This window comes from Anabas testudineus, chromosome 17 (assembly GCF_900324465.2).
Source record: "Anabas testudineus chromosome 17, fAnaTes1.2, whole genome shotgun sequence".
Lineage (NCBI taxonomy): Eukaryota > Metazoa > Chordata > Actinopteri > Anabantiformes > Anabantidae > Anabas > Anabas testudineus.
In genome coordinates, this window is record NC_046626.1 from 13944521 (window position 1) to 13967138 (window position 22618).

General features: G+C 39.2%; 1 protein-coding gene across 1 annotated transcript in view; it reads left to right on the top strand.

Moving 5' to 3' along the window:
• Positions 1–22618, top strand: part of obscnb (obscurin, cytoskeletal calmodulin and titin-interacting RhoGEF b) — a 56404-nt gene that overhangs the window by 15230 nt on the left and 18556 nt on the right. Inside the window, exons 14-51 of the mRNA XM_026375078.1 lie at positions 459–740; positions 1012–1293; positions 1571–1852; positions 2148–2429; positions 2548–2823; positions 2914–3186; positions 3272–3538; positions 3617–3886; positions 3958–4224; positions 4378–4644; positions 4743–4855; positions 4966–5119; positions 5197–5358; positions 6036–6140; positions 6572–6838; positions 7355–7624; positions 7741–8007; positions 8145–8411; positions 8519–8785; positions 8899–9168; positions 9284–9553; positions 9716–9982; positions 10473–10739; positions 10987–11253; positions 11501–11767; positions 11923–12189; positions 12437–12703; positions 12892–13158; positions 14255–14326; positions 15459–15554; positions 17742–18008; positions 18159–18425; positions 18566–18832; positions 19326–19595; positions 20478–20744; positions 21094–21372; positions 21733–21990; positions 22213–22479. Of these exons, the coding sequence (XP_026230863.1) occupies positions 459–740; positions 1012–1293; positions 1571–1852; positions 2148–2429; positions 2548–2823; positions 2914–3186; positions 3272–3538; positions 3617–3886; positions 3958–4224; positions 4378–4644; positions 4743–4855; positions 4966–5119; positions 5197–5358; positions 6036–6140; positions 6572–6838; positions 7355–7624; positions 7741–8007; positions 8145–8411; positions 8519–8785; positions 8899–9168; positions 9284–9553; positions 9716–9982; positions 10473–10739; positions 10987–11253; positions 11501–11767; positions 11923–12189; positions 12437–12703; positions 12892–13158; positions 14255–14326; positions 15459–15554; positions 17742–18008; positions 18159–18425; positions 18566–18832; positions 19326–19595; positions 20478–20744; positions 21094–21372; positions 21733–21990; positions 22213–22479 (9339 nt within the window). The remainder of the gene's footprint in view (positions 1–458; positions 741–1011; positions 1294–1570; positions 1853–2147; positions 2430–2547; positions 2824–2913; positions 3187–3271; positions 3539–3616; positions 3887–3957; positions 4225–4377; positions 4645–4742; positions 4856–4965; positions 5120–5196; positions 5359–6035; positions 6141–6571; positions 6839–7354; positions 7625–7740; positions 8008–8144; positions 8412–8518; positions 8786–8898; positions 9169–9283; positions 9554–9715; positions 9983–10472; positions 10740–10986; positions 11254–11500; positions 11768–11922; positions 12190–12436; positions 12704–12891; positions 13159–14254; positions 14327–15458; positions 15555–17741; positions 18009–18158; positions 18426–18565; positions 18833–19325; positions 19596–20477; positions 20745–21093; positions 21373–21732; positions 21991–22212; positions 22480–22618) is intronic.

Consider the following 22618-nt stretch of genomic DNA (forward strand, 5'->3'; position numbering starts at 1 on the left):
GAAAAACTATATACAGAAATAGATATTAAAGTCTACAGAACAATACAGTTTTCAAATATGGAAAATAATTCAATATCAAATCTAACACTAGCTTGTTTTATATAGAGGTAAGCAAAACCATTAACAGACTGACTGGCCCTTTGTTCTCTTTTTTACGTTGCCTTTATTTAGTGCAGGTAGAGCAGTGTCAAGTCCTTTGTTAAATTGGTAATAGCATTTCCACATTACAATTTAACACATACTTCTTCCAGGCTTAGTAATTTCTCCTCAACAAAGAGCCTGTCCAAAAGAAATTTAAAAAACTACAGAAAGCTATCTTGAGTTGTGAGGTAGTTGATTTATGGTAATTGATTTAATGAGGTAATTGATTTAATGAGTTGTGTTTTAAAAAAAAAAAAAAAAAGTTCTATTATTATTTATTTATGTATTTTTATTATTATCTATTATTACATTTGCAGAGATCCAGCCTAAATCAGCCTTCTCCAACAAGGACTCTTACCAGAAGGATGTGAAAGCCAGTGTTTCAGAGAAGACCACTTTAAGCTGTGAGGTAGCTGATAGCAAGACTGAGGTGAAATGGTACAAGGATAGCAAACTGCTGACTTCCAGTAAGACAGTCCATACAGAGGTGAAGGGCAGGAGTCGTCAGCTGGTGATCGACAGTGTCGAGAAGAGAGATGCTGGAGAGTACATCTGTGAGGCTGGGACTGAGAAGTTGGCTTTTAAATTACAAGTGGCAGGTAGGAGTAATAAAATATTGCTAACATTTAACAATTAAGCCTGTTCAGTATAAGGTTTGTTTCCTTGTTGAATTGTTTGTTTGTGTATTTATGTAGTATGTTTATGACTGCGACTTAGTCTGAGTTATAATGCAAATTTGTCCCCTTTATGTATCGCCTGTTGTTGTTGTAATTTGGTTTCAATTCTGCTGAAATAGGAGTTGCACAGCGTTTTAATGAGTTGTGTTAAAAAAATTGGTGTTGAAAAAATTTTCTATTATTACATTTGCAGAGATCCAGCCCAAATCAGCCTTCTCCAACAAGGACTCTTACCAGAAGGATGTGAAAGCCAGTGTTTCAGAGAAGACCACTTTAAGCTGTGAGGTAGCTGATAGCAAGACTGAGGTGAAATGGTACAAGGATGGCAAGCTGCTGACTTCCAGTAAGACAGTCCATACAGAGGTGAAGGGCAGGAGTCGCCAACTGGTGATCGACAGTGTCGAGAAGAGAGATGCTGGAGAGTACATCTGTGAGGCTGGGACTGAGAAGTTGGCTTTTAAATTACAAGTGGCAGGTAGGAGTAATAAATATTGCTAACATTTAACAATTAAGCCTGTTCAGTACAAGGTTTGTTTCCTTGTTGAATTGTTTGTTTGTGTATTTATGTAGTATGTTTATGACTGCGACTTAGTCTGAGCTATAATGTAAATTTCTCCCCTTTATATAACATCTGTTGTTGTTGTTGTTGTTGTAATTTGGTTTCAATTCTGCTGAAATAGGAGTTGTGCAGTGTTTTAATGAGTTGTGTTAAAAAAAGATGTTAAAAACATGTTCTATTATTACATTTGCAGAGATCCAGTCCAAATCAGCCTTCTCCAACAAGGACTCTTACCAGAAGGATGTGAAAGCCAGTGTTTCAGAGAAGACCACTTTAAGCTGTGAGGTAGCTGATAGCAAGACTGAGGTGAAATGGTACAAGGATGGCAAGCTGCTGACTTCCAGTAAGACAGTCCATACAGAGGTGAAGGGCAGGAGTCGCCAACTGGTGATCGACAGTGTCGAGAAGAGAGATGCTGGAGAGTACATCTGTGAGGCGGGGACTGAGAAGTTGGCTTTTAAATTACAAGTGGCAGGTAGGAGTAATAAATATTGCTAACATTTAACAATTAAGCCTGTTCAGTACAAGGTTTGTTTCCTTGTTGAATTGTTTGTTTGTGTATTTATGTAGTATGTTTATGACTGCGACTTAGTCTGAGCTATAATGCAAATTTGTCCCCTTTATATAACATCTGTTGTTGTTGTTGTTGTTGTTGTTGTTGTTGTTGTTGTAATTTGGTTTCAATTCTGCTGAAATAGGAGTTGTGCAGTGTTTTAATGAGTTGTGTTAAAAAAAGATGTTAAAAACATGTTCTATTATTACATTTGCAGAGATCCAGTCCAAATCAGCCTTCTCCAACAAGGACTCTTACCAGAAGGATGTGAAAGCCAGTGTTTCAGAGAAGACCACTTTAAGCTGTGAGGTAGCTGATAGCAAGACTGAGGTGAAATGGTACAAGGATAGCAAACTGCTGACTTCCAGTAAGACAGTCCATACAGAGGTGAAGGGCAGGAGTCGCCAACTGGTGATTGACAGTGTCGAGAAGGGAGATGCTGGAGAGTACATCTGTGAGGCTGGGACTGAGAAGTTGACGTTTAAATTACAAGTGGCAGGTAGGAGTAATAAATTTAGCTAACATTTAACCATTAAGCCTGTTTAGTATGATTGAAAGGTTTTGGTTGTAACCATATATTTGGGGTTAACTGATTTTGACTTTTATTTTTTCTGCAGATGCCCCAGCTAGCTTCTTCAACAAGCAGTCAGTCCAGACGGAAGTGAAAGCCATTATTTCCCAGAAAGCCACTCTGAGCTGTGAGGTTTCTGAATCGAAAACAGAGGTGAAGTGGTACAAGGATGGCAAACTCCTCACTTCCAGCAAAGCAGTCCACATGGAGTCAAGGGGCAAGAGTCGTGAGCTGGTGATTGAGAATATGGAGAAAAAAGATGCTGGAGAGTACACATGCAATGCCGGAACAGAGAAGTTGGTATTTAAGCTGCAGATGACAGGTGAAATATATTTTACATTTTGTTAATTTTGCTACAAAGTAAATACTTTACTTTATAAAACACTGAAATGTATTTCTTAACTCCTGGTAGATGAAGCTGTCAAGTTCCAGAAGACATTTGTGAAAGACTCTTACATAGTCAAAGCAGGTGAAAACATTGTTTTGACCACCGAACTGACCACAGATAGTGGTAGTGTGAAGTGGTTTAGAGATAGTGTGGAGCTCAAGGAGGGCAGCAAGTGTGAAATGAAAACGCAGGGCCGCTCCCGTATGCTGATAGTAAAATCTGCTGAAGCCAAAGACAGTGGATTATACTCCTGTCAAACTGCTGATGACAAATTAGAGTTTAAAGTTCAGGTTAAAGGTAGGTCATAGAAAAGTTTCTAATATTCTAATAATCCCTGTACAGTGCAGATTTAGCTGATGATGAAATCCTGTTTTCATTTCAGATTCAGCATTGAAGTTTGTTGTCCCCTTAAAATCTGTTGATGTGGAGCTGGGGGGTATACTTAGCCTGATGTGTGAACTAAATGAAGCCTCTGGAGATGTTGTCTGGCATCATAATGGCCGTGAGATTAAACCTGGTGGCAGACACTGTGTCAGAACAGATGGTGCTAAGAGGGTTCTCACTGTGACTGGCATGACTAAGGAAGATGAAGGAGAATACAGCTGTGAATGTAGAAACGACAAGACCTCTGCTAAAGTTTCCTCCAAAGGTAAATAACTGATTACTCCAAATCAGATCATGGAAAAAATTTCAGGCTGCTTCATTTGATGTAACTCATTGCTTTCAGCACCCAGATTAGTGAGGCTGACCAACAAACTGAACAATGTGGCTGCAATGGAGGGAAAAGAAGCCATTTTCAAGTGTGCTGTCACTCCAGCGGACGTCAGTGTTAAGTGGTTCCATAACAATATACCCATCACTGCTGGGCCTAAGTATAAGATTGAGCATGGTGGCAGCAGTCACTCTCTCACCATCACGTCTGTTATGCAAAAAGATGCTGGAGAGATTACTGTTGATGCAGAAGGCAAAAGCTGCAAAGCTATCCTACAAGTGCAACGTAAGTATAACTGTTTTTTTAAGCGTGTCTCATTCCTGCATTCATTTAACAGTATCTTGCGTTCCATTTAGATGAGCCTGTGACATTTAAGAAAAAGCTAGAAAACCTAACAGTGGAGGAGCAGAGTGAAGTGAAGCTGGAGGTGGAGCTCAGTAAGGCATCGGATGAAGTCAGGTGGATGAAGAACAGCTTAGTTCTGCAGCCTACAGGAAATGTGGAGATTCGAGTAGATGGAGCCAAACAGGCTCTGGTCTTCAAGAATGTAACGTATGCTGATCGTGGAATCTATTCCTGTGAAACTTTGGATGACAAGACTCAGGCCAAACTCACCGTGGAGAGTAAGACTAATACATATGCACATTTTGTAAGGGAGAATTTATGGTATTAAAGCACAATAAGTGCCTTGACGTTAAAAAGAGGGCCTTTGAAGGCTTGTTTGGGTATGAAGTTTGTGTTACATGTCAAGATGTTAATATTTTCTCTTCCCTCAGTGAAGAAGACCCAAATAATAACGGGCCTAAAAGAAACCAAGGCACATGAGACAGAGACCGTAACCCTTGAGGTAGAACTCAGTCAGGCAGATGTTGAAGGCTCCTGGACAAGGGATGGGGTCAAGTTAAAGTCCGGGGCAAACTGTCGTATTACAACTCTGGGAAAGAAACATGCCCTTACATTATCCAATCTCAAGAGTGAGGATGCAGGAAATATTGTTTTCCAAGCAGAGGGAGTCCATACCTCTGGCAAACTGATTATCACAGGTAAGGGCTGCTTCTAGTTGCATTTTTGTTCTGTAACCTCTTTGCCAACTAAGATTCTATATAGTATGTTTTATCCCAAATGATTGTTGATTTTACAGAGCCCCCTGCTATGATCTCCAAACCCATTTTGGATGTCAGTGTTCCTGAAAAGGAGAAGGTTACTTTTGAATGTGAAGTGTCCAGAACAAATGCTGATGTTAAATGGTTCAAGGTGAGAAATTATTGTTTGGGTTACTGTTAAAGTATTTACCCATAATTCAAGTAATATAACAACATAAAATAAGAAATACATATGTAACATTTTGAAAAAAAAATCTGCAGGATGACATGGAACTGAAACCAGGGAAGAGCTTTGGCATCCATTCCTTAGGTCGAAAACGCACTTTGGTCATCCATAAATGCACCCCTGAAGATGCAGGCACTTACATCTGTCGCACTACTGATGATAACACATCTGCCAATCTTACAGTTCATGGTAATTAACAAATATGCATATTGTATATTACAATCAATTCTGACAATAGAAAAATATTACAAATATTTTCTCTGCAGCCAGAGATATCAAGATTATTAAGAGGCTGGAGGATGTGGAGGTGATGGAGAAGGAAAGTGCTTCATTTGTCTGTGAAATCTCACATAATGAAGTGGACTGCCAGTGGTTCAAAGGAGGTACCAAACTCAAAGTCAGTGACAACATCAAGATGAGACAAGAGGGTAAGATCTTAGTGCAGTTTTATAGAATTTATCTATATCTAATCATCTAAGTCAAGAATATTTACACATATAATGTGACAGTAATAACTCAACAAAAGAAACTCAGATCTTTCATGTCTTCATTAAGAACAACCATTGAAACCTCACAGTACGAGTGGAAAGTATATGATCCATTTGAATAATGACCTCAGAAAAGGTCATTGGAGTCGGGGGATAGTAAAAGTTAGGAAAATTTGTTTGGAGTGGACTAGAGCTACTTCAACTGACAAAAAACACAAACCTTTTGAGTGAAAGAAGAATACTCGAAGATTCGAAGGCATCATTGGAACTGGCTAACATCTGTGTTCACAGTATGTAAAACATTGGCACAGCATATCATCATAAAAAAACATCCCAACTGTAAAGTATGGTGGAATAAACATCATGATTTAGGCCTGCTTTGCTGCATCAGGGCATGGTCAGCTTGTGGTAATTGGGGGGAAGATTAATTGTCAAGGGTGGGGGTCAACGAGTAATTAATTCCAAGGGTTCACATACTTTTTATGGTTGCTCTCAAGAAAGACATGAAAGATCAGAATTTTTTTGTGTGTGATTATCTTAGGCACATTATATTTGTTAATACTCTTGACTTAAATGAATATATATAATATATACATATAATGTATATCCTATTTCAGGCAGAACCTATGTGCTGCTGTTCAAGTCTGTTTCCCCCGAAGATATGGGTGAGATTAAATTTACAGCTGAAAAGGCCTCATCAGCTGCAGAACTTAAAGTGAAAGGTAAACAAATGATGGCATTTTGTACCGAAATCTTATCACTTCAGTGGTTTAGTGGTATAGTCACAGTATGCAATTAATTCTGCAAAACACTTAGGTTTTGTCATAGCTTTCTTTCTCAGTCGCTTGTAGGTAAGAATCTGTGAGACTGTCGAATAATGGCATTGTTTGCTCTCAGTAGACTAGCTTTTGCTGTGAGTTACACCAACCTGCATGCTGTATGTTTCCTAGGATCAGTGGTCATGTCTGATCTTAGTCAGCATTTGAAAAAATGGAACTATGATATATCAAAAACATGAATCTGCCATTACATCACAGTCATCATTCAGTTAAGAACATTGCCTTTTATGTTGTGTGCTTTGGCAAGGCTTTGGCCTTCAGTGTCTTTTTATAGAATTTAAGTTTTCATTAATTCAGTGTTATTGTTACTGTAGAATTGCCTGTCAAGTTTGTGAAGAGACTCAGGGATAAGATTGCGATGTATAAGCATCGTGGCCATCTTGAATGCCAAGTCTCACGTGCCAGTGCAAAGGTAAAGTGGTACAAGAATAAGAAGGAGCTCAAACCCAACAACAAGTATGAGATCAAAAGTGAGGATGTGTACCGGAAACTCACCATCAATGATGTGGACTCGGGGGATGAAGACACATATACCTGTGATGCCACTGATGACAAAACATCCTGTAAACTGCTTGTGGAAGGTAACACAGTGAGACATGACAACGTTTTTGGCAGTTGTATAAATACATATAGATACTACATAAAGCAAGCCATCACACTCCTTGTCCATGAGATAATTGTCCTGAAATGGTTACGTATTGTACTACTGGGAAACATGGGGACATAATGATGATTTATTCCTTGGCTACTACTGTAAATTAATCTACTACTGTAAATGAATTAACATGGAACGTAGAAACAGTATAATTTTTTGTGCAAAAATATTGTTGAATATATTAAAGATGTGCTGTATTGCTGCACTAGAAAGGGCCACACAACACACAGAGGTGAAAACACCTATGTGATTGTCCTACTAATTTATAGAGGCTTTATTACTTGTATTAGATTTGCAATTTGATTTGCATTTGTTGACACAGTGCCTGCCTCCAGGATAGAGCATTGGTGGGGAACTTAACTGTAAATTGCTAATACTTTTATTTTATGACTTCATGTAGTTGTCTTCTAATGAAACCTTTTTCTTTGCATGTCATTTCTAGAGCAGTCCATCAGCATTGTGCGGGAGCTTAGTTCAGTAGAAGTGACAGAACCATTCGCAGCTGTTTTTGAAGTTGAAATCAGTATGGAATTGGTGAAACCTCCTGTATGGACTCTAAATGGAGTCGCTGTGCAGGAGAGTGCAGATGTTGAAATGGAAAAAGAGGGCACTCTGCACCGTCTCACTTTCAAAAAGACCAAAGCTTCAATGTCAGGACCTGTGCAGTTTACAGCTGGAAAGAGCAAATCTCTTGCCCAACTCACAGTCAAAGGTAAATGTTTATAGTGTAGTTGGTTATAATTTTTTATATTTTGCACAACGTCTATAGGCTGATCTGTCCAGCGAAGTTATGTTGTTCTAATTGTAAAATGTTTTATAAATATTTAGAGCGTCCACTTGAGATAGCAGAGCCCATCAAAGATGTGAAGGCAAAGGAGAAAAGTTCAGCCATACTCACTTGCAAGTTCTCTGCATCACCTAAAGAGATAAATTGGTTCAAAGGCCAGGTACCTTTGCCAGCATCAGACAAGTATAATATGAAGCAAGATGCTACAAGGGCTCAACTTACCATTCAGAAATTGACTGAGGAAGACAACGGGGAATACTGTTGTCAGTCTGGACCTGCTGAGACCAAAGGGACTCTTACTGTTGAAGGTACAGCATGCACCTATAAATATCATGGAAAAATTACAGTTGTTCATTGGCCCATTGAAATATCACATCTGTTTTACAATGATTTTGGAATAAAGTAATCTTCAAACTAAAATAATTTTCTTGAATCTTCTGTCTAGTGCGTGAAATTAAGATCTCCAAGCATTTGACTGACACGGAGGTTGATGAAGACTGTGACGCATTGTTCGCATGTGAGATTAATTATGCAGATGAAGAGGTAAAGTGGCTTCTGAATGACAGGGTGCTCTTCACTAATGAAGTTAACACCATCACTCATGAGGGAAAGGTGCACAAGCTCAGACTGAAGAACTTGGCACCTCAGGATGGAGGGACCATTACCTTTCAAGTGCGCAAAGTGAAAGAGTCAGTCACTCTTAAAGTTAAAGGTAAGAATTGTTCCTCACTTTATCTACAAGCACCCAAAACAATGATGCCTTGAATAAAGAATGAGGAACCAAGTTTCTAAATTTTTACTTGCCTAATTGCCCTGCAGAGAAGCGTGCTGTGTTCCTCAAGTCTCTAGATGATGTCATTGGAGAGGAGAAAGGCATAATAACTCTGGCATGTGAGGCATCCAAGCCCAGGGTTTCTCCCACATGGAGAAAAGAAGGTAAAGTCTTGAAGGCTGGACCAAAGTATGAGCTCCTTCACACAGGCAAGTCTTTGGGACTTATCATCAAGGACGTAAACAAAGATGATGCTGGGGAGTATAGTTGTGATCTTGGAACTGAAGTTTCTAAAGCAAAGGTTACTGTAAGAGGTGGGTATTTTTTTGAGATACACAGTTTTACAGTGTAATACATATAGATCCACATGATACTTATAGCTTTGTTTGGCATCTTCTCCACTCTATGATTTATGTCCCAAATTTAGAGATTGGCATTGGTATTACCAAATGGCTAAAGTCAGCTGAGGTGAATGAGGGAGAGACATGCAGCTTTGAGTGCATCTTGTCTCATGAGAGCACAGATGAATGCTCTTGGACCCTTAACGGCCAAATCATTTCAAATGGAGGCCGCTTCAAAGTCAACAGTAAAGGTCGCAAGTACATGTTCACTATCAAGGATGTCACCTGTACTGATGCTGGTGAGGTGGTCTTTAACATTAAAGGCCTGAGCTCTAAAGCAACATTAACAGTTGAAGGTAAACTATATATTTTCTATATCTCTATATATTTTGAGAAACTTTGAGAAAATTACAAAAAAATTATAGTATTAAAAATATTGTGATGAAACCAACATGTTATCTGTTGTTGCAGGAAAAGCTTCATCTGTGTCGAAAGGACTACAGAAGGTTACTGCTGTTCAAGGGGAAGACGCTGTATTTACCTGTGAGGTGGCACAAGCTAGTTCCACTGTAAAGTGGGCCAAAGAAGGCAAAGCTATCAGAAAAAGCCAGAAATATGACATCATTCAGGAAGATAAGGTCATGAAGCTGACAATCCATAATGTCTCTGCTCAAGACTCTGGAGAGTACAGTTGTGAAGTTGTTGGAGGTGCAACCACTAAAGCCCAGCTTGAAATCAAGGGTAAGATGTAGAAACGACTTAATGTAGTTTTTCCTGCCCACTGACATATATTTACTTAATATAGAATCATTTCTGGGTTCATCTTATATTATGAAACCAAATATAAATTTGATAATGTCAAAATGTGCCTGTAATTGTAACAAGTTTACTCTCTTTCTACAGAGCCAATCCATACATTCACTAAAGCACTAAAGGACAGCCAAGCAGAGGAGAAGAGCTCTGTGACCTTGCAGTGTGAGACGGCACAAACTCCATCCACTGTGATATGGCTTAAAGGTCACACAGAGCTCAAGACTGGAGGTCGATATGAGATGTTCAAGAAAGAGAGGGTCTTAACTCTCACCATCAAAAACTTGGAGGAGAAAGACACTGATATCTACACTTGTGATGTGGGCACTGCCAAGAGCATGGCAAAAGTGACAGTCAAAGGTAAGAACTTAACTGTGTTTGTATATAAGTTTGGTGTACATTGTTGTCTTGGTAAAACATATAACATATATTGAAGGATAGTAAAATCACAACCACATGTTGTGCTTCAGTATTTATAAGGTTTGGTATTAAAAAGGTGTACAAATCTGTTGGACATATAGTGCTGTATTGTTTATTCTTGCATTGTCTGGAAATGACCCCTTTGACACGGGTGCTTGCTGGGTTCATAGCTGAGTAAACTTTGGGACAGGTTAACGATTCAAAGATTGAAGATGGGTGAAAAGTACTCTTGTGTGTGTGGACACCACAATTGTAACTGTGAAAAGTTACTGGTATAGAATCATTAAATCTTCTTTAGGAAAATATTTGAAAAATAAGTTCAAAATGGTGGTTATGATCTGTTTCTCAAAAATGTTCCACTTTGGTAAAACTTTTGTTAAATTATTTAATTCATCTTGTTTTGACGTGTATTGAAAATTTTGTTGTACAGCATTACCACCGACCTTTATACAGAAGATAAAGAGCCAGGAGGCTGAGGAGGGAGCAGACATTACTTTGACCTGTGAGCTCTCTAAACCTGGAGTCCCAGTGGAGTGGATGAAGGGAACACGGGTACTTCAGTCTGGAGAAAAGTACCACATAAAGCAGAAGGCCTCTGTGAATGAACTCCTGATTAACAAAGTGGTTCCTGAAGACAGTGGAGACTACATGTGTGTGTGTGGAGACCAGAAGACCACAGCCACCCTCAAGATCAAGGGTAGGAAAAGGATTTTCATAGTTGGTTTGAGTAACATTTTTACTACACAGTTTTTCTGTAGTTGAGTCTGCATGACAATGTTAGTAGAGTGTGTCTGTGCTTTTTGTTTATTCTGTGTCTGCTTTTGTCTCGGAGTTTACGTGTCATACTTGATTACATTTTGTCAGCGTTTGTCCTTTTTTGGTACCACTTTTTTATTTTATGTTGTGGCATACTGCTGACTGCTAACCAGCTAATAAATGCTCAGCCCAACCAGTCACCTTCAGACAGAAGTTGCAAAGCCAGGAAGCTGAGGAGGGAGCAGACATTACTTTGACCTGTGAGCTCTCTAAACCTGGAGTCCCAGTGGAGTGGAAGAAGGGAACACGGGTACTTCAGTCTGGAGAAAGGTACCATATGAAGCAGAAGGCCTCTGTGAATGAACTCCTGATCACCAAAGTGGTTCCTGAAGACAGTGGAGACTACATGTGTGTGTGTGGAGACCAGAAGACCACAGCCACCCTCAAGATCAAGGGTAGGAAAAGGATTTTCATAGTTGGTTTGAGTAACATTTTTACTACACAGTTTTTCTGTAGTTGAGTCTGCATGACAATGTTAGTAGAGTGTGTCTGTGCTTTTTGTTTATTCTGTGTCTGCTTTTGTCTCGGAGTTTACGTGTCATACTTGATTACATTTTGTCAGTGTTTGTCCTTTTTTGGTACCACTTTTTTATTTTATGTTGTGGCATACTGCTGACTGCTAACCAGCTAATAAATGCTCAGCCCAACCAGTGACCTTCAGACAGAGGTTGCAAAGCCAGGAAGCTGAGGAGGGAGCAGACATTACTTTGACCTGTGAGCTCTCTAAACCTGGAGTCCCAGTGGAGTGGAAGAAGGGAACACGGGTACTTCAGTCTGGAGAAAGGTACCATATGAAGCAGAAGGCCTCTGTGAATGAACTCCTGATCACCAAAGTGGTTCCTGAAGACAGTGGAGACTACATGTGTGTGTGTGAAGACCAGAAGACCACAGCCAGTCTCCTCATAAAGGGTAGGATCATGATTTCTAAGAAGTTTGCCATGGAACATTTTGGAAGAATTCGGTGCAACAGAGTTTTCATATGTACATATGTAAACCGATTTATTGTGTTTTGTCCGTTTTTTGAATTATACATTTATAAAAAATATTTTGTAACGTGGCATCAGCTCAACCAGTGACCTTCAAACAAAGGCTGGAAAGCCAGGAGGCTGAGGAGGGAGGCAGTGTAACTCTTCGTTGTGAGCTCTCTAAACCTGGAGTCCCAGTGGAGTGGAAGAAGGGAACACGGGTACTTCAGTCTGGAGAAAAGTACCACATAAAGCAGAAGGCCTCTGTGAATGAACTCCTGATCACCAAAGTGGTTCCTGAAGACAGTGGAGACTACATGTGTGTGTGTGGAGACCAGAAGACCACAGCCACCCTCAAGATCAAGGGTAGGAAAAGGATTTTCATAGTTGGAGTAACATTTTTACCACACAGTATTTGTGTGAGTATTTGAGTCTGCATGACACTGTTAGTAGAGTGTGTCTGTGCTTTTTGTTTATTCTGTGTCTGCTTTTGTCTCGGAGTTTATGTGTCATACTTGATTACATTTTGTCAGCGTTTGTCCTTTTTTGGTACCACTTTTTTATTTTATGTTGTGGCATACTGCTGACTGCTAACCAGCTAATAAATGCTCAGCCCAACCAGTGACCTTCAGACAGAAGTTGCAAAGCCAGGAAGCTGAGGAGGGAGCAGACATTACTTTGACCTGTGAGCTCTCTAAACCTGGAGTCCCAGTGGAGTGGAAGAAGGGAACACGGGTACTTCAGTCTGGAGAAAGGTACCATATGAAGCAGAAGGCCTCTGTGAATGAACTCCTGATCACCAAAGTGGTTCCTGAAGACAGTGGAGACTACATGTGTGTGTGTGAAGACCAGAAGACCACAGCCAGTCTCCTCATAAAGGGTAGGATCATGATTTCTAAGAAGTTTGCCATGGAACATTTTGGAAGAATTCTGTGCAACAGAGTTTTCATATGTACATATGTTAACACATGTATTGTTGAGTCTGCATGACACATCATGCTTTTTGTCATGTTTTGTCCGTTTTTTGAATTATACATTTTTAAAAAATATTTCGTAACGTGCCATCAGCCCAACCAGTGACCTTCAAACAAAGGCTGGAAAGCCAGGAGGCTGAGGAGGGAGGCAGTGTAACTCTTCGTTGTGAACTCTCTAAACCTGGAGTCCCAGTGGAGTGGAAGAAGGGAACACGGGTACTTCAGTCTGGAGAAAGGTACCATATGAAGCAGAAGGCCTCTGTGAATGAACTCCTGATCACCAAAGTGGTTCCTGAAGACAGTGGAGACTACATGTGTGTGTGTGGAGACCAGAAGACCACAGCCACCCTCAAGATCAAGGGTAGGAGGATTTTGAACCATAACAGCATATTAAGATGCATCCTTACAATATTGAAACAGTTTGAAATCTGTTTCTTCCATTTTATCTTGTTAAATTTTTATTTTATCTTTGTCACTGCATGTCATTTATTGCTCACATTTAATTCCAGTTTACTTAAAATGTTAATGGGGAAATTATTTGTAACTTTTAGAAAATTTCTATCACTGTATTTCTGTTGTCTCTGTTTTTTTTGTTGACTCACAACATGTCAGCTTTCTTTGTGAGTCTTAACATCAGCTTCACAAAATATTTCCTTCACCTAATGGTGGATTAACAGGTTGGATGTCTTTACCTGGGCTGTTTTTCTCCAGTGTGCTCTTGACCTCATATTCATAACTTCTATCATCAACAAGGAAGATCTAGAATAACATTTTGTAACTAATTAGGTTAATTGGCAACAGTCAGAGTCTCTCAGATGTAAAGAGATTCAGAGATTAATATCATCCAGTAACTTCACTGTCTTCTCAGTAAAGCTAAAGCTCATTTTAAATGGTCTGGGGTTAATGAGACATACGAACAGCAACTCCCTAAACTCCAGCAAGTGTCAGTTCACAGACTGTTGGTACAAGAAGTGGGGATGCTACACAGTGGTAAACACTTTTTGAAATGTGTTTCTGTCATAAGTTCAGAAATTATTATTTTTATTTATTATAATTTAATTATTTTTTTTAGAAGGACATATACTGTGTCAGTGTAAACATTTGATGTTTCCTCTGTTCTACTATGAGCTTTTCAATTTCTTGCATTCACTTTTTAAGTAGATTTTACACTGCGTCCCAACATTTTGGAATCGGGGTTGTAGTAGACCTTTCTTGCTTCTCCTTTTTATGTGTCTTATTGTGGTATTGATTGCAGTAGCATCAACCTGTTACATCGTTTGTATGCTGGTCCATTAGTTCCTGTCTATTGTATTAGACAAGCCAGTTGGTATTAATTCATGTTGAATTGTGAAAGGTGACATTAAGTGTTTAGTTGTTATGATGAGTTTCTTTTTGGGGTCAGGTATGATACAGGTTTGTGTAACATAGTTAATTTAATTTAAATTGTTTTCACTTAGCTCTGAAGCTGTCAGCTTCTTCAGCTGCTAAAATGGATTCTAAGAGGCTGGAGACCAAAGAAGCAGTAGAAGGTATGGATATAAGATGGCACTAGCCTAGATTGACATTCAGCTTTATGTGCTTTGTCTGTTAACAGCCTTTGTGTTGCCAAGTGCAGCCTGCCCTTAAATTGGGCATGTATATTGTTGCTTATGCACTTTAAGATAAATGTCTTTGTGGCATTATTTTGTAGTGTGCCTGTGCGAGTGCTGTATCAAAAGCTGTTGAGGTATGATAATGGGATTGACTTGGAATTTATACTCAGCTCTTTGGTGTTTTATATGTAGTATATTTAGCTACACCAGCTTCTGTAAAACATAGAAGAAAGAAATAAGTATTGGATTTGTGACAGCTGTGCTATTGGCATGTTGTTGATAGAACCGATGTTATTGAATGATGTTGTTGCTTACTGTTTGCAGAATATGTGCATTTACTTAAATGTCATTATTCATTGTCCTTCACATTTGTGTTGTATAGGAATGCTGAACTATAAAAGTATGGACTGTTTTCAGATGCCCATATTAAATACTGCACATCTCCCAATGTAACTGGTTGTTGCTGTTAGGTTTTAGACATCACTTTTATTTCCATATCGTACTTGCATTTCAGCTAAGATTCCTGAAGCTCCATCAATAGCTGCAAAAGATAAGCACAAGAGGCAGGAGATAAATGAGACAGTCGAAGGTAATTTTCTGAGAACCGTCAGCTTTGCTTGTTTATTTAGCCCATGTTCATAATTGTTGTGTGCAATCCATCACTTTATGGCTAGAAGCTATGAACTGTCACTCCATGTCTTGGCTGCTGGATGGCGTTATCACACTGAAACTTGTAGGTTATGAATTGGCTTCTATTGTAGCTTGTTGCTTCAGGAGCTGTTTAAATGTCTTTTTGTCAAATGTCATGATTTGTTTTTATTCGCGGTTGTGCTATTATTGTGAATTGTGAATAATGAGTATTATACTTAATATCTATGGATTTCTGTGGTCTTTGGGTTACTTTGTTGCATGGAGGCTGGTGTAGTCGTATGAAGACAGGCCTTTGTTTGTATCAGTTTTTTCTTAACCTTTAGGACTCACTGATTATAAGACTCAAGTATTATTACATATAGTTACAACTGTGCTAAGGCAAAATTGTGGTGGTTTAATACTGTGTTCAACATCATAGCTGTGACACTGCCATCTACTGGACATACACCTGAACAGCATTTCCTCAAGCAGCAGATGGAGAGAGATTCCCAAGAGCTTAAAGTGGGAGGTGAAGGTGTGCTTATATGTTGTTGTTTTTTTGTTACAGTGGCATCTGTCAGTACTGTAAAGGTGGTTGTAGTAAAATATACTTGAACCAAAGAACTAACAAATACAGAGAAAGTAGACTTAAGATTCACTGTTTATGAAGCATGCCATGCTGTCTGCAAATGTTTAAAATTTATAAAGAAGGTGGCTTTTGTTTTCTTGTTAGAATTCATATAGGTTTTTATTCTGTCAGTTCTATTTGTCTGCATTGAATATTGAATATTTTGACGGCACTTTGGCACTGTGTTGGCTTGATGCTGAGAGCTTGAATATCTATGGCAGGACTCATGATTATTGGAGATTGGTTTTTCTTGCTGCTTTATAGATTTTGTTTGCTTTTGGTTCTTACAGATTTTGCTTAGATTTATACTATCACTACATATGGTACTCATCATATTGACATTTCTTAGGATAACAAGTTGTAAACAGGTGACAGTGCTTTACTGGATTTGGCTGGATGTCTTCAAATGTCTTCAAAGGTTAATGTAAATGTTTCACTCCAGCTGAGAAGACTGCTGCTGGAATATATGCCAAACAAGATATCCAAAAGCAGGGGTCCAAAGAGCAAGTAGGAGGTATGGAAGGATTATGTCTCTCTCTTATTGGCTTTGTGTGTTGCTTCTATTAAATGTTTCCGCTTCTTTGTGGGGAGTGACATCATTAATAAACTGTAGCAAATAAGAGATTTGTAAGCAGCCGTAGATAACATTTATCAGTTGTTGTATCACTTAAGATATGTTATTCTGTGACTTGCACAGTATTTTGTGGCTTCATCATAGGTCAGTGAATGCATTTACTGATGATGCAGTATGATTCAGATTCAGATACTCTCCAGCACTAGGAGAAGACATTAAGACTTTGCTGAAGTAGAGCATATGCTCACTGAATTAATAGACTGTAAAAATGAGTTTTGTGGCTGTTTGTTCTATGTATGCTGTGTTTTAGATATCATCAGGCTTAATTATTAGCATCTGTGATGTTACATTAGAGCCCAACAGTGTTGTGGAACATATTGATTCCAATTCTGTTATCTCACTATGAATTATAGTACATTAACTTTATCTGAAATGTACTTATCCATGTGGTTCTGTTCATTTCCATTTGTCACTGTGCTACTATTGGGTCTTGTTGGCTCTTGGTCACTGTGCTGTCTGTCTGTTCCTTCAAAGTCACTTTTGTCACAGGCAGTTGCAGACACATGATGGCATTTTGATGTCTTGGACTCTGTGGCTCTTGTGCAGCTTTTGATTTGTTGCATCGTTCATTCTAATTGAAGACTTACGGTTTATGAAATATTAATTTAAACCTACTTTACGTGTCTACACATAATTTCAGTTACAGCACAGAAGTTACCAGCTTCAGCAATGACTTTGACAGTTGACACTGAGAAGCAGGAATCTAAAAGGAGAGCTGAAGGTATGTGGTGGATTTCGAAAGAAACATTGCGAGCGCTGTTTGCACTGAGTGTAAATGCCGTTCTGTTCCTTTCAGCAGGTTTCTTGTGTGCTGGAGTTTTCTCTAAGCACATACTGTCATAGCGCTACACATCTACGCTGTTCATGTTGTGATACTGCATAGCATCTTTGTGTCTTCAGGGTTTTGTCAACATTGTGGCGTATTTGTTTTTTTTTTATTGTTGTTGGGTGACCAGTTGCAAATTGCATATTGGTAATTTCATTTAGTTGAAGCAAATCATGGTGTTTCATGGTATTTATCAGTTTACCAACATCGTCTTTTGTTGCATTAATCTTGAATTCCACTATTATTATTGGATTTGCACTGCTCAGTGTTTACCAAAGCTGATACTTAAGGTCTAATTGATATCATTACACCTAGTATTTCTGTATTAATTCTAAGACCAGAGCTGTGTATTCTGGCTTGTTTCTGCTCCCTTTGTTTTCACTTGTGGATGCTAGATTTGCTGTATTCTGGGCTGTTGCTGTCTCCACATAGAAATAATTAAGAGATATGTTTGACAGACTAGAGAAAGGTTGTCTTGTTTTGAATGGGAGCAATGCGAATGTCTGTATACATATATACAAATAAGCAGTAAAACAGTTTGCTTGTTTAATTTATTTTTTTCATGTTTATTTTTATTTTTCCACCGCTATGCACCAACGCCTTTATTTTATATTATCTTATATTGGATCTCCAGTTCTTCCAGTCGTTGTGATTCGACATCTGGAGAGCCAGGAGGCTAAGGAGGGCGGTAGTGTTACTCTGCACTGTGAGCTTTCTAAATCTGGACTCCCTGTCGAATGGAAAAAGGGGACTCAAGTCCTAAGTTCTGGAGAAAAGTACCAGATGAAACAATCAGGATTCAATTATGAGCTACTGATCTTTTATTTGACACCTGGAGACACAGGAAGCTACTCATGCTGTTTAGAGGGCCCAATAAGCTCAGCCTCACTTGCAGTAAAGGGTAGGATGAAGACCATGCCATCATCTCATGCTCTCTTTTCTGCCTTGAAGTCTTTCATTTGATTTGTTTATTCATTCTTCACTTCTCCTTTGCCATTCCTTACTTTGTTCAGTGGATACAAATCTGTTTTTTTTTATTCTCGCCCCTCAGCTGCCCCAGTTATATTTACAAAGGAGCTGGAAAGCCTAAAGGCTGATGAGGGAGACAATGTCACCCTACAATGTGAGGTTTCTAAACCTGGTGTTCCTTTGGAGTGGAGGAAAGGAGAACTTGGTCTTTGTCCTTGTGCCAAGTATGAAATTAAACAGACAGGACACATTGCCACACTGGTAATCCATGATGTAGAACCAGAGGATTCTGGGAGTTACACGTGTGACACTGGTGACCATCAAAGCACTGCACAACTAGCTGTGAAGGGTATGAGTACTAGAAATCAACTGATGAGATCCCTCCGAGACTAGAACTTGATCAAAAATATCACTACCACTTCTCTGACATACTTAATTCTCTTGGTTCTTCTCATTTTTATCTCTTCATTTCCCTACTTCCTTCTGCAGCCCGGCCTATCCTTTTCAAAACCCAGCTGCAGAACCTTGAAAGACAGACAGGGGAAATTGCAAGCCTTTGCTGTGAGACCACAAAACCAGGAGCCAATGTGGTCTGGAGGTTTGGTAATAGGGTGCTGGTATCCAGTGGCAAGTATCACCTGAAGCAAGAAGGGACAATAGTCGAGCTTGTTATCTATAAACTGCAAGGATCTGACTCAGGGGAATACTCATGCGATACAGGCAGCCAGGTGACTTCAGCTGTCCTCACTGTGCAGGGTAGGATCTGTTTATGACTCTTCTCTTCTTGCACACTCTGGAGTCATGTCTTTCTGCGTGTACTACATCACTACATCATGTTGACATCTTCTCACATTGCACCTAAGCATGAAGTACATGAACCTTTCATCTGGATATCCTGTTTGGGGTATTCTTGACTGCCTTTGTTTAAGTAGCAGTCATTCCATGTATGTTCGTGGCTTGCAGTGTCTTCTTGGCTTGCAGTTTTTAAAGCAATGGTAATCAGTCACACAATCACTTTTCTGTTGAGCTTGATAACTGTTCTTATGCGTATGGTCTCTTTTCACAAATATTAACACACTCTTTCACTTCACTTGGTACTCACAATAAGAGTTTAACAATAAGAGAACAGAAATCTTGATAAATTTAATCCCACTTAAATTAGAATCTGCACATCCTCAGCAAAATCTTTGTCAAGCACATGCTCACTTCAGACATTTGTGTAACTATAATTTTGAAATTTGTCAAACAGAGGTTGAGGTTAACATACTGAAATTCTTGGAGAGCTGTGTTGTATACGAGGGTGAAGATGTTCGCTTTGAGTGTCTGGTTTCTCACATGGAGGCACCCATGGTTCAATGGAAACTCCAGGACATCCCGCTACAGAATAATGAAATGAATGTGATCCAGACTGAGGGTCAACTACACAGCCTCACACTCAGAGGTGTCACCACAGCTGATTCAGGAACGGTCACTTTCACAGTGGGAAACCACACATCCACTGCTTCTCTTACAGTCAGAGGTAGGGGACATATTTAGATCTTCGTGTCTTAGAAAGGAATGTTTACTTTGTTTTTTTTCTTCTGCAGTAACATAACATATATCTTCTATACATAAACATATCTTCTATACAGTATTTGCTCTCTGTCATCTTCCTTGTGAGATAACTGCCTTCTGTCTTTTCAAGAAGTTCTTACACACGTCCAAAAATTTGGATGCTTGTGATTTCCTCTCTTTCGTCTAACTTTTTTTGTAAAGTATCTTGACTGTATCGCACGTCCCTTCACATGTCTACACTATATCCATGATCACTTCTTCTGTGGGTCAATAATCAATTAATCAATATTTCTTGTATTCTACCTAGCATACTTGCAGTACTGTGTTTACTATATAAAGTATTTTATGAAATATAGTAACTTGAAACACTGTATCACAACCTCATTGTTCACTGTTTGTTTACACTGCTGTTTATCGGTATTGTCAGCCGTCACTTCCATTTTTTATACAGTAATTGTATATAGTAAAAGATGTCAAAACCAAATGCACATTTCAATAGCTTTCTACAGTTGAATGTTTTTTATACTAGCTTAGCACTCTTATAGTTATATATTTTATATTGTAATAATTCCTGTATATTATTATGGTACACTTTAGCAAACAGATTCTTTTGTTTTGATGCAAAACATCAGTGATTATTTTAAGTTTTTCAGGTGAATGAGGAGTAGGTTAACCAGTCCTTTTTGTCTTCTGTTTAAAGCTTCTTTAAATGGAATTAGTGAAATAGTGAGTATTCAGTAAATAATGTTGCCTTTGAGCACAGAGTGTTTTGTAGTGGCTGTGTTTAGTCTTGAAAAATCTGAGGATCTTCAATCTTCATCCTAATTAATAATGGTTTCTCTGGCAGCCGCTCCTTTGATATTCAAGAAGGAGCTGGAAAGTCAAGAGACCACTGAAGGAGGAAAAGCTACCCTGTCCTGCGAGACATCCAGCCCTGATTGCAAGGTGACCTGGAGGAAGGGTTCAACTTTACTCACCCATGGGGAGAAGTACACCCTGGAGAAGAGAGCTACCACTCACACCTTGGTTATACACAAGCTGAATGTGGAGGATAGTGGAGAATATACTTGCGATACCGGCGACAAGAAAAGCGTTGCTACCCTGACTGTAAAAGGTAACAGAACACTTTTAAATCTTGTCTGTTCTCTCATCTTCATCCTTCCTGAAGTTAATTTTACATTCATCCATCTCATCCCCAATACTGGATGACTTGAGTTGGTGGTGCCAACTTTTGTTGTTTGCTAATGTGAGAATCATCACATCAAGTTACATGTATAGTAAATAATGGCAGTAACCTAATCCTATTATGGTCATTAGAAGTGCACGTGTATGTAAGCATTTAAGCAAATATTGGGTATTACTAGATTCTTGGTGATGGATTCTCCAGAGCAATTATCTCATAATGATGGTTCTGTAAGGTCTGCTGAGATCCGGTCACTTACCTCCATCCCATTTGCCCTCAGAACATGTGCGCATCATCCAAGAACTCTGTGATGTTACTGTGACCACTGGGCAAGATGCTGTCTTTGAGGTTGAGCTGTCACACTCAGGTGTGACAAATGGGGAATGGTGGCTTGGGGACAACCTCCTGCAGAATAATGATTTGAATCAAATGAGCAGCCAGGGTAGAGTGCACCGTTTGGTCCTGAAGATGGTAACCACAGATGAATCTGGAGATGTTGTCTTTGTAGTAGGGGAAGAGAAGAGTGTAGCCTGTCTGCTCGTGGAGGAAAAACCCAAAGGTACAGGACCACCAAACATCTTTGTCTTGATAAATGGAAATCTACTGGCAGCATCATCTTTATCCTGACATTTAATGTATTTCATTACCTTTATTGTAATGTTATCAGAACGCTAACGCAAATTATGAAAGCCAGGTTTCAGTATGTTAGTTCGATAAATGTTAGTTTTATGTCTTTAAATGGCGGCACTAGTTCTATAACTAAATAAATGCTGTAAAATATGTGACAGACATAGTAATTATTGCATACATTTATAACTGTAGTATTGATATGAATAATGGCAGGGCAGTAAAATAGAGGAGAGGACTCCCAATAAAAGCTACCCTCATTAAAACTTTTTCGGATTTCCCATATTTACAGTGCTAATAGTAGAGAAGCCGCACAATGCTGTCGCTGTAGAGGGTGAAACTGTCACTTTGGCCTGCACCGTCTCTGATCCCAAGGCCTCTGTTACCTGGATCAAAAACAAAATGGCCATCCAAGCAGATCTCAAGTATGACCTAAAAAAGAATGGGACATTCCATCAGCTTTGTATTCACAACCTGGTGCTTGAGGACTCAGGAACTTATACCTGTGACACTGGAGATTCACAGTGTGATGTCATCTTGACTGTGAAAGGTAAAGAACAATGCTACCTTTATAAATAAGATCACATTCAAGACTGTGGACTAAAATAGGATTGAAATGAAGAGCTAAAATGTTCTTGAATTGTTACTTCCTTCACACAGTCTGGCAACACTTAACCGTCAGAGCTGTTTATGCTGTCTTCTCATCTATCTTATGCCAGACTTGTCATCTCAACATTTCATGTCAAACTTTGCCATTTTAAATTCTTACCAGGTGCCCCAGTCTTCTTCCAGAAAGAGCTCAAGAACCAGGATACCATAGAGGGTGATGATATTACCATGCACTGTGAATTGTCTAAGCCAGGTGTTTGTGTTGAATGGAGGAAGGGAGGCATGGTCCTCCAGCCCAGTAAGAAGTATGAGATGAGGCAGAAAGGGTGCATTCAAGAGCTCTGTATACGGAACCTGGAGCCTGAAGACAGTGGCTTCTACACCTGCGATGCAGGAGAGCAGCTCACTACAGCTTCTTTGGCAGTGCAAGGTAGCTTCCCAACAGTACTGTTGGTTTTGTTCTTCAGTGTACATATTTTGTCTGTGTCATGTTAACTTGTTTTTCATTTAAGTTGGAATAGTGCTGACAATGAGGAAGTCTGAGGCTCAGATCATGTATATATGTGTAC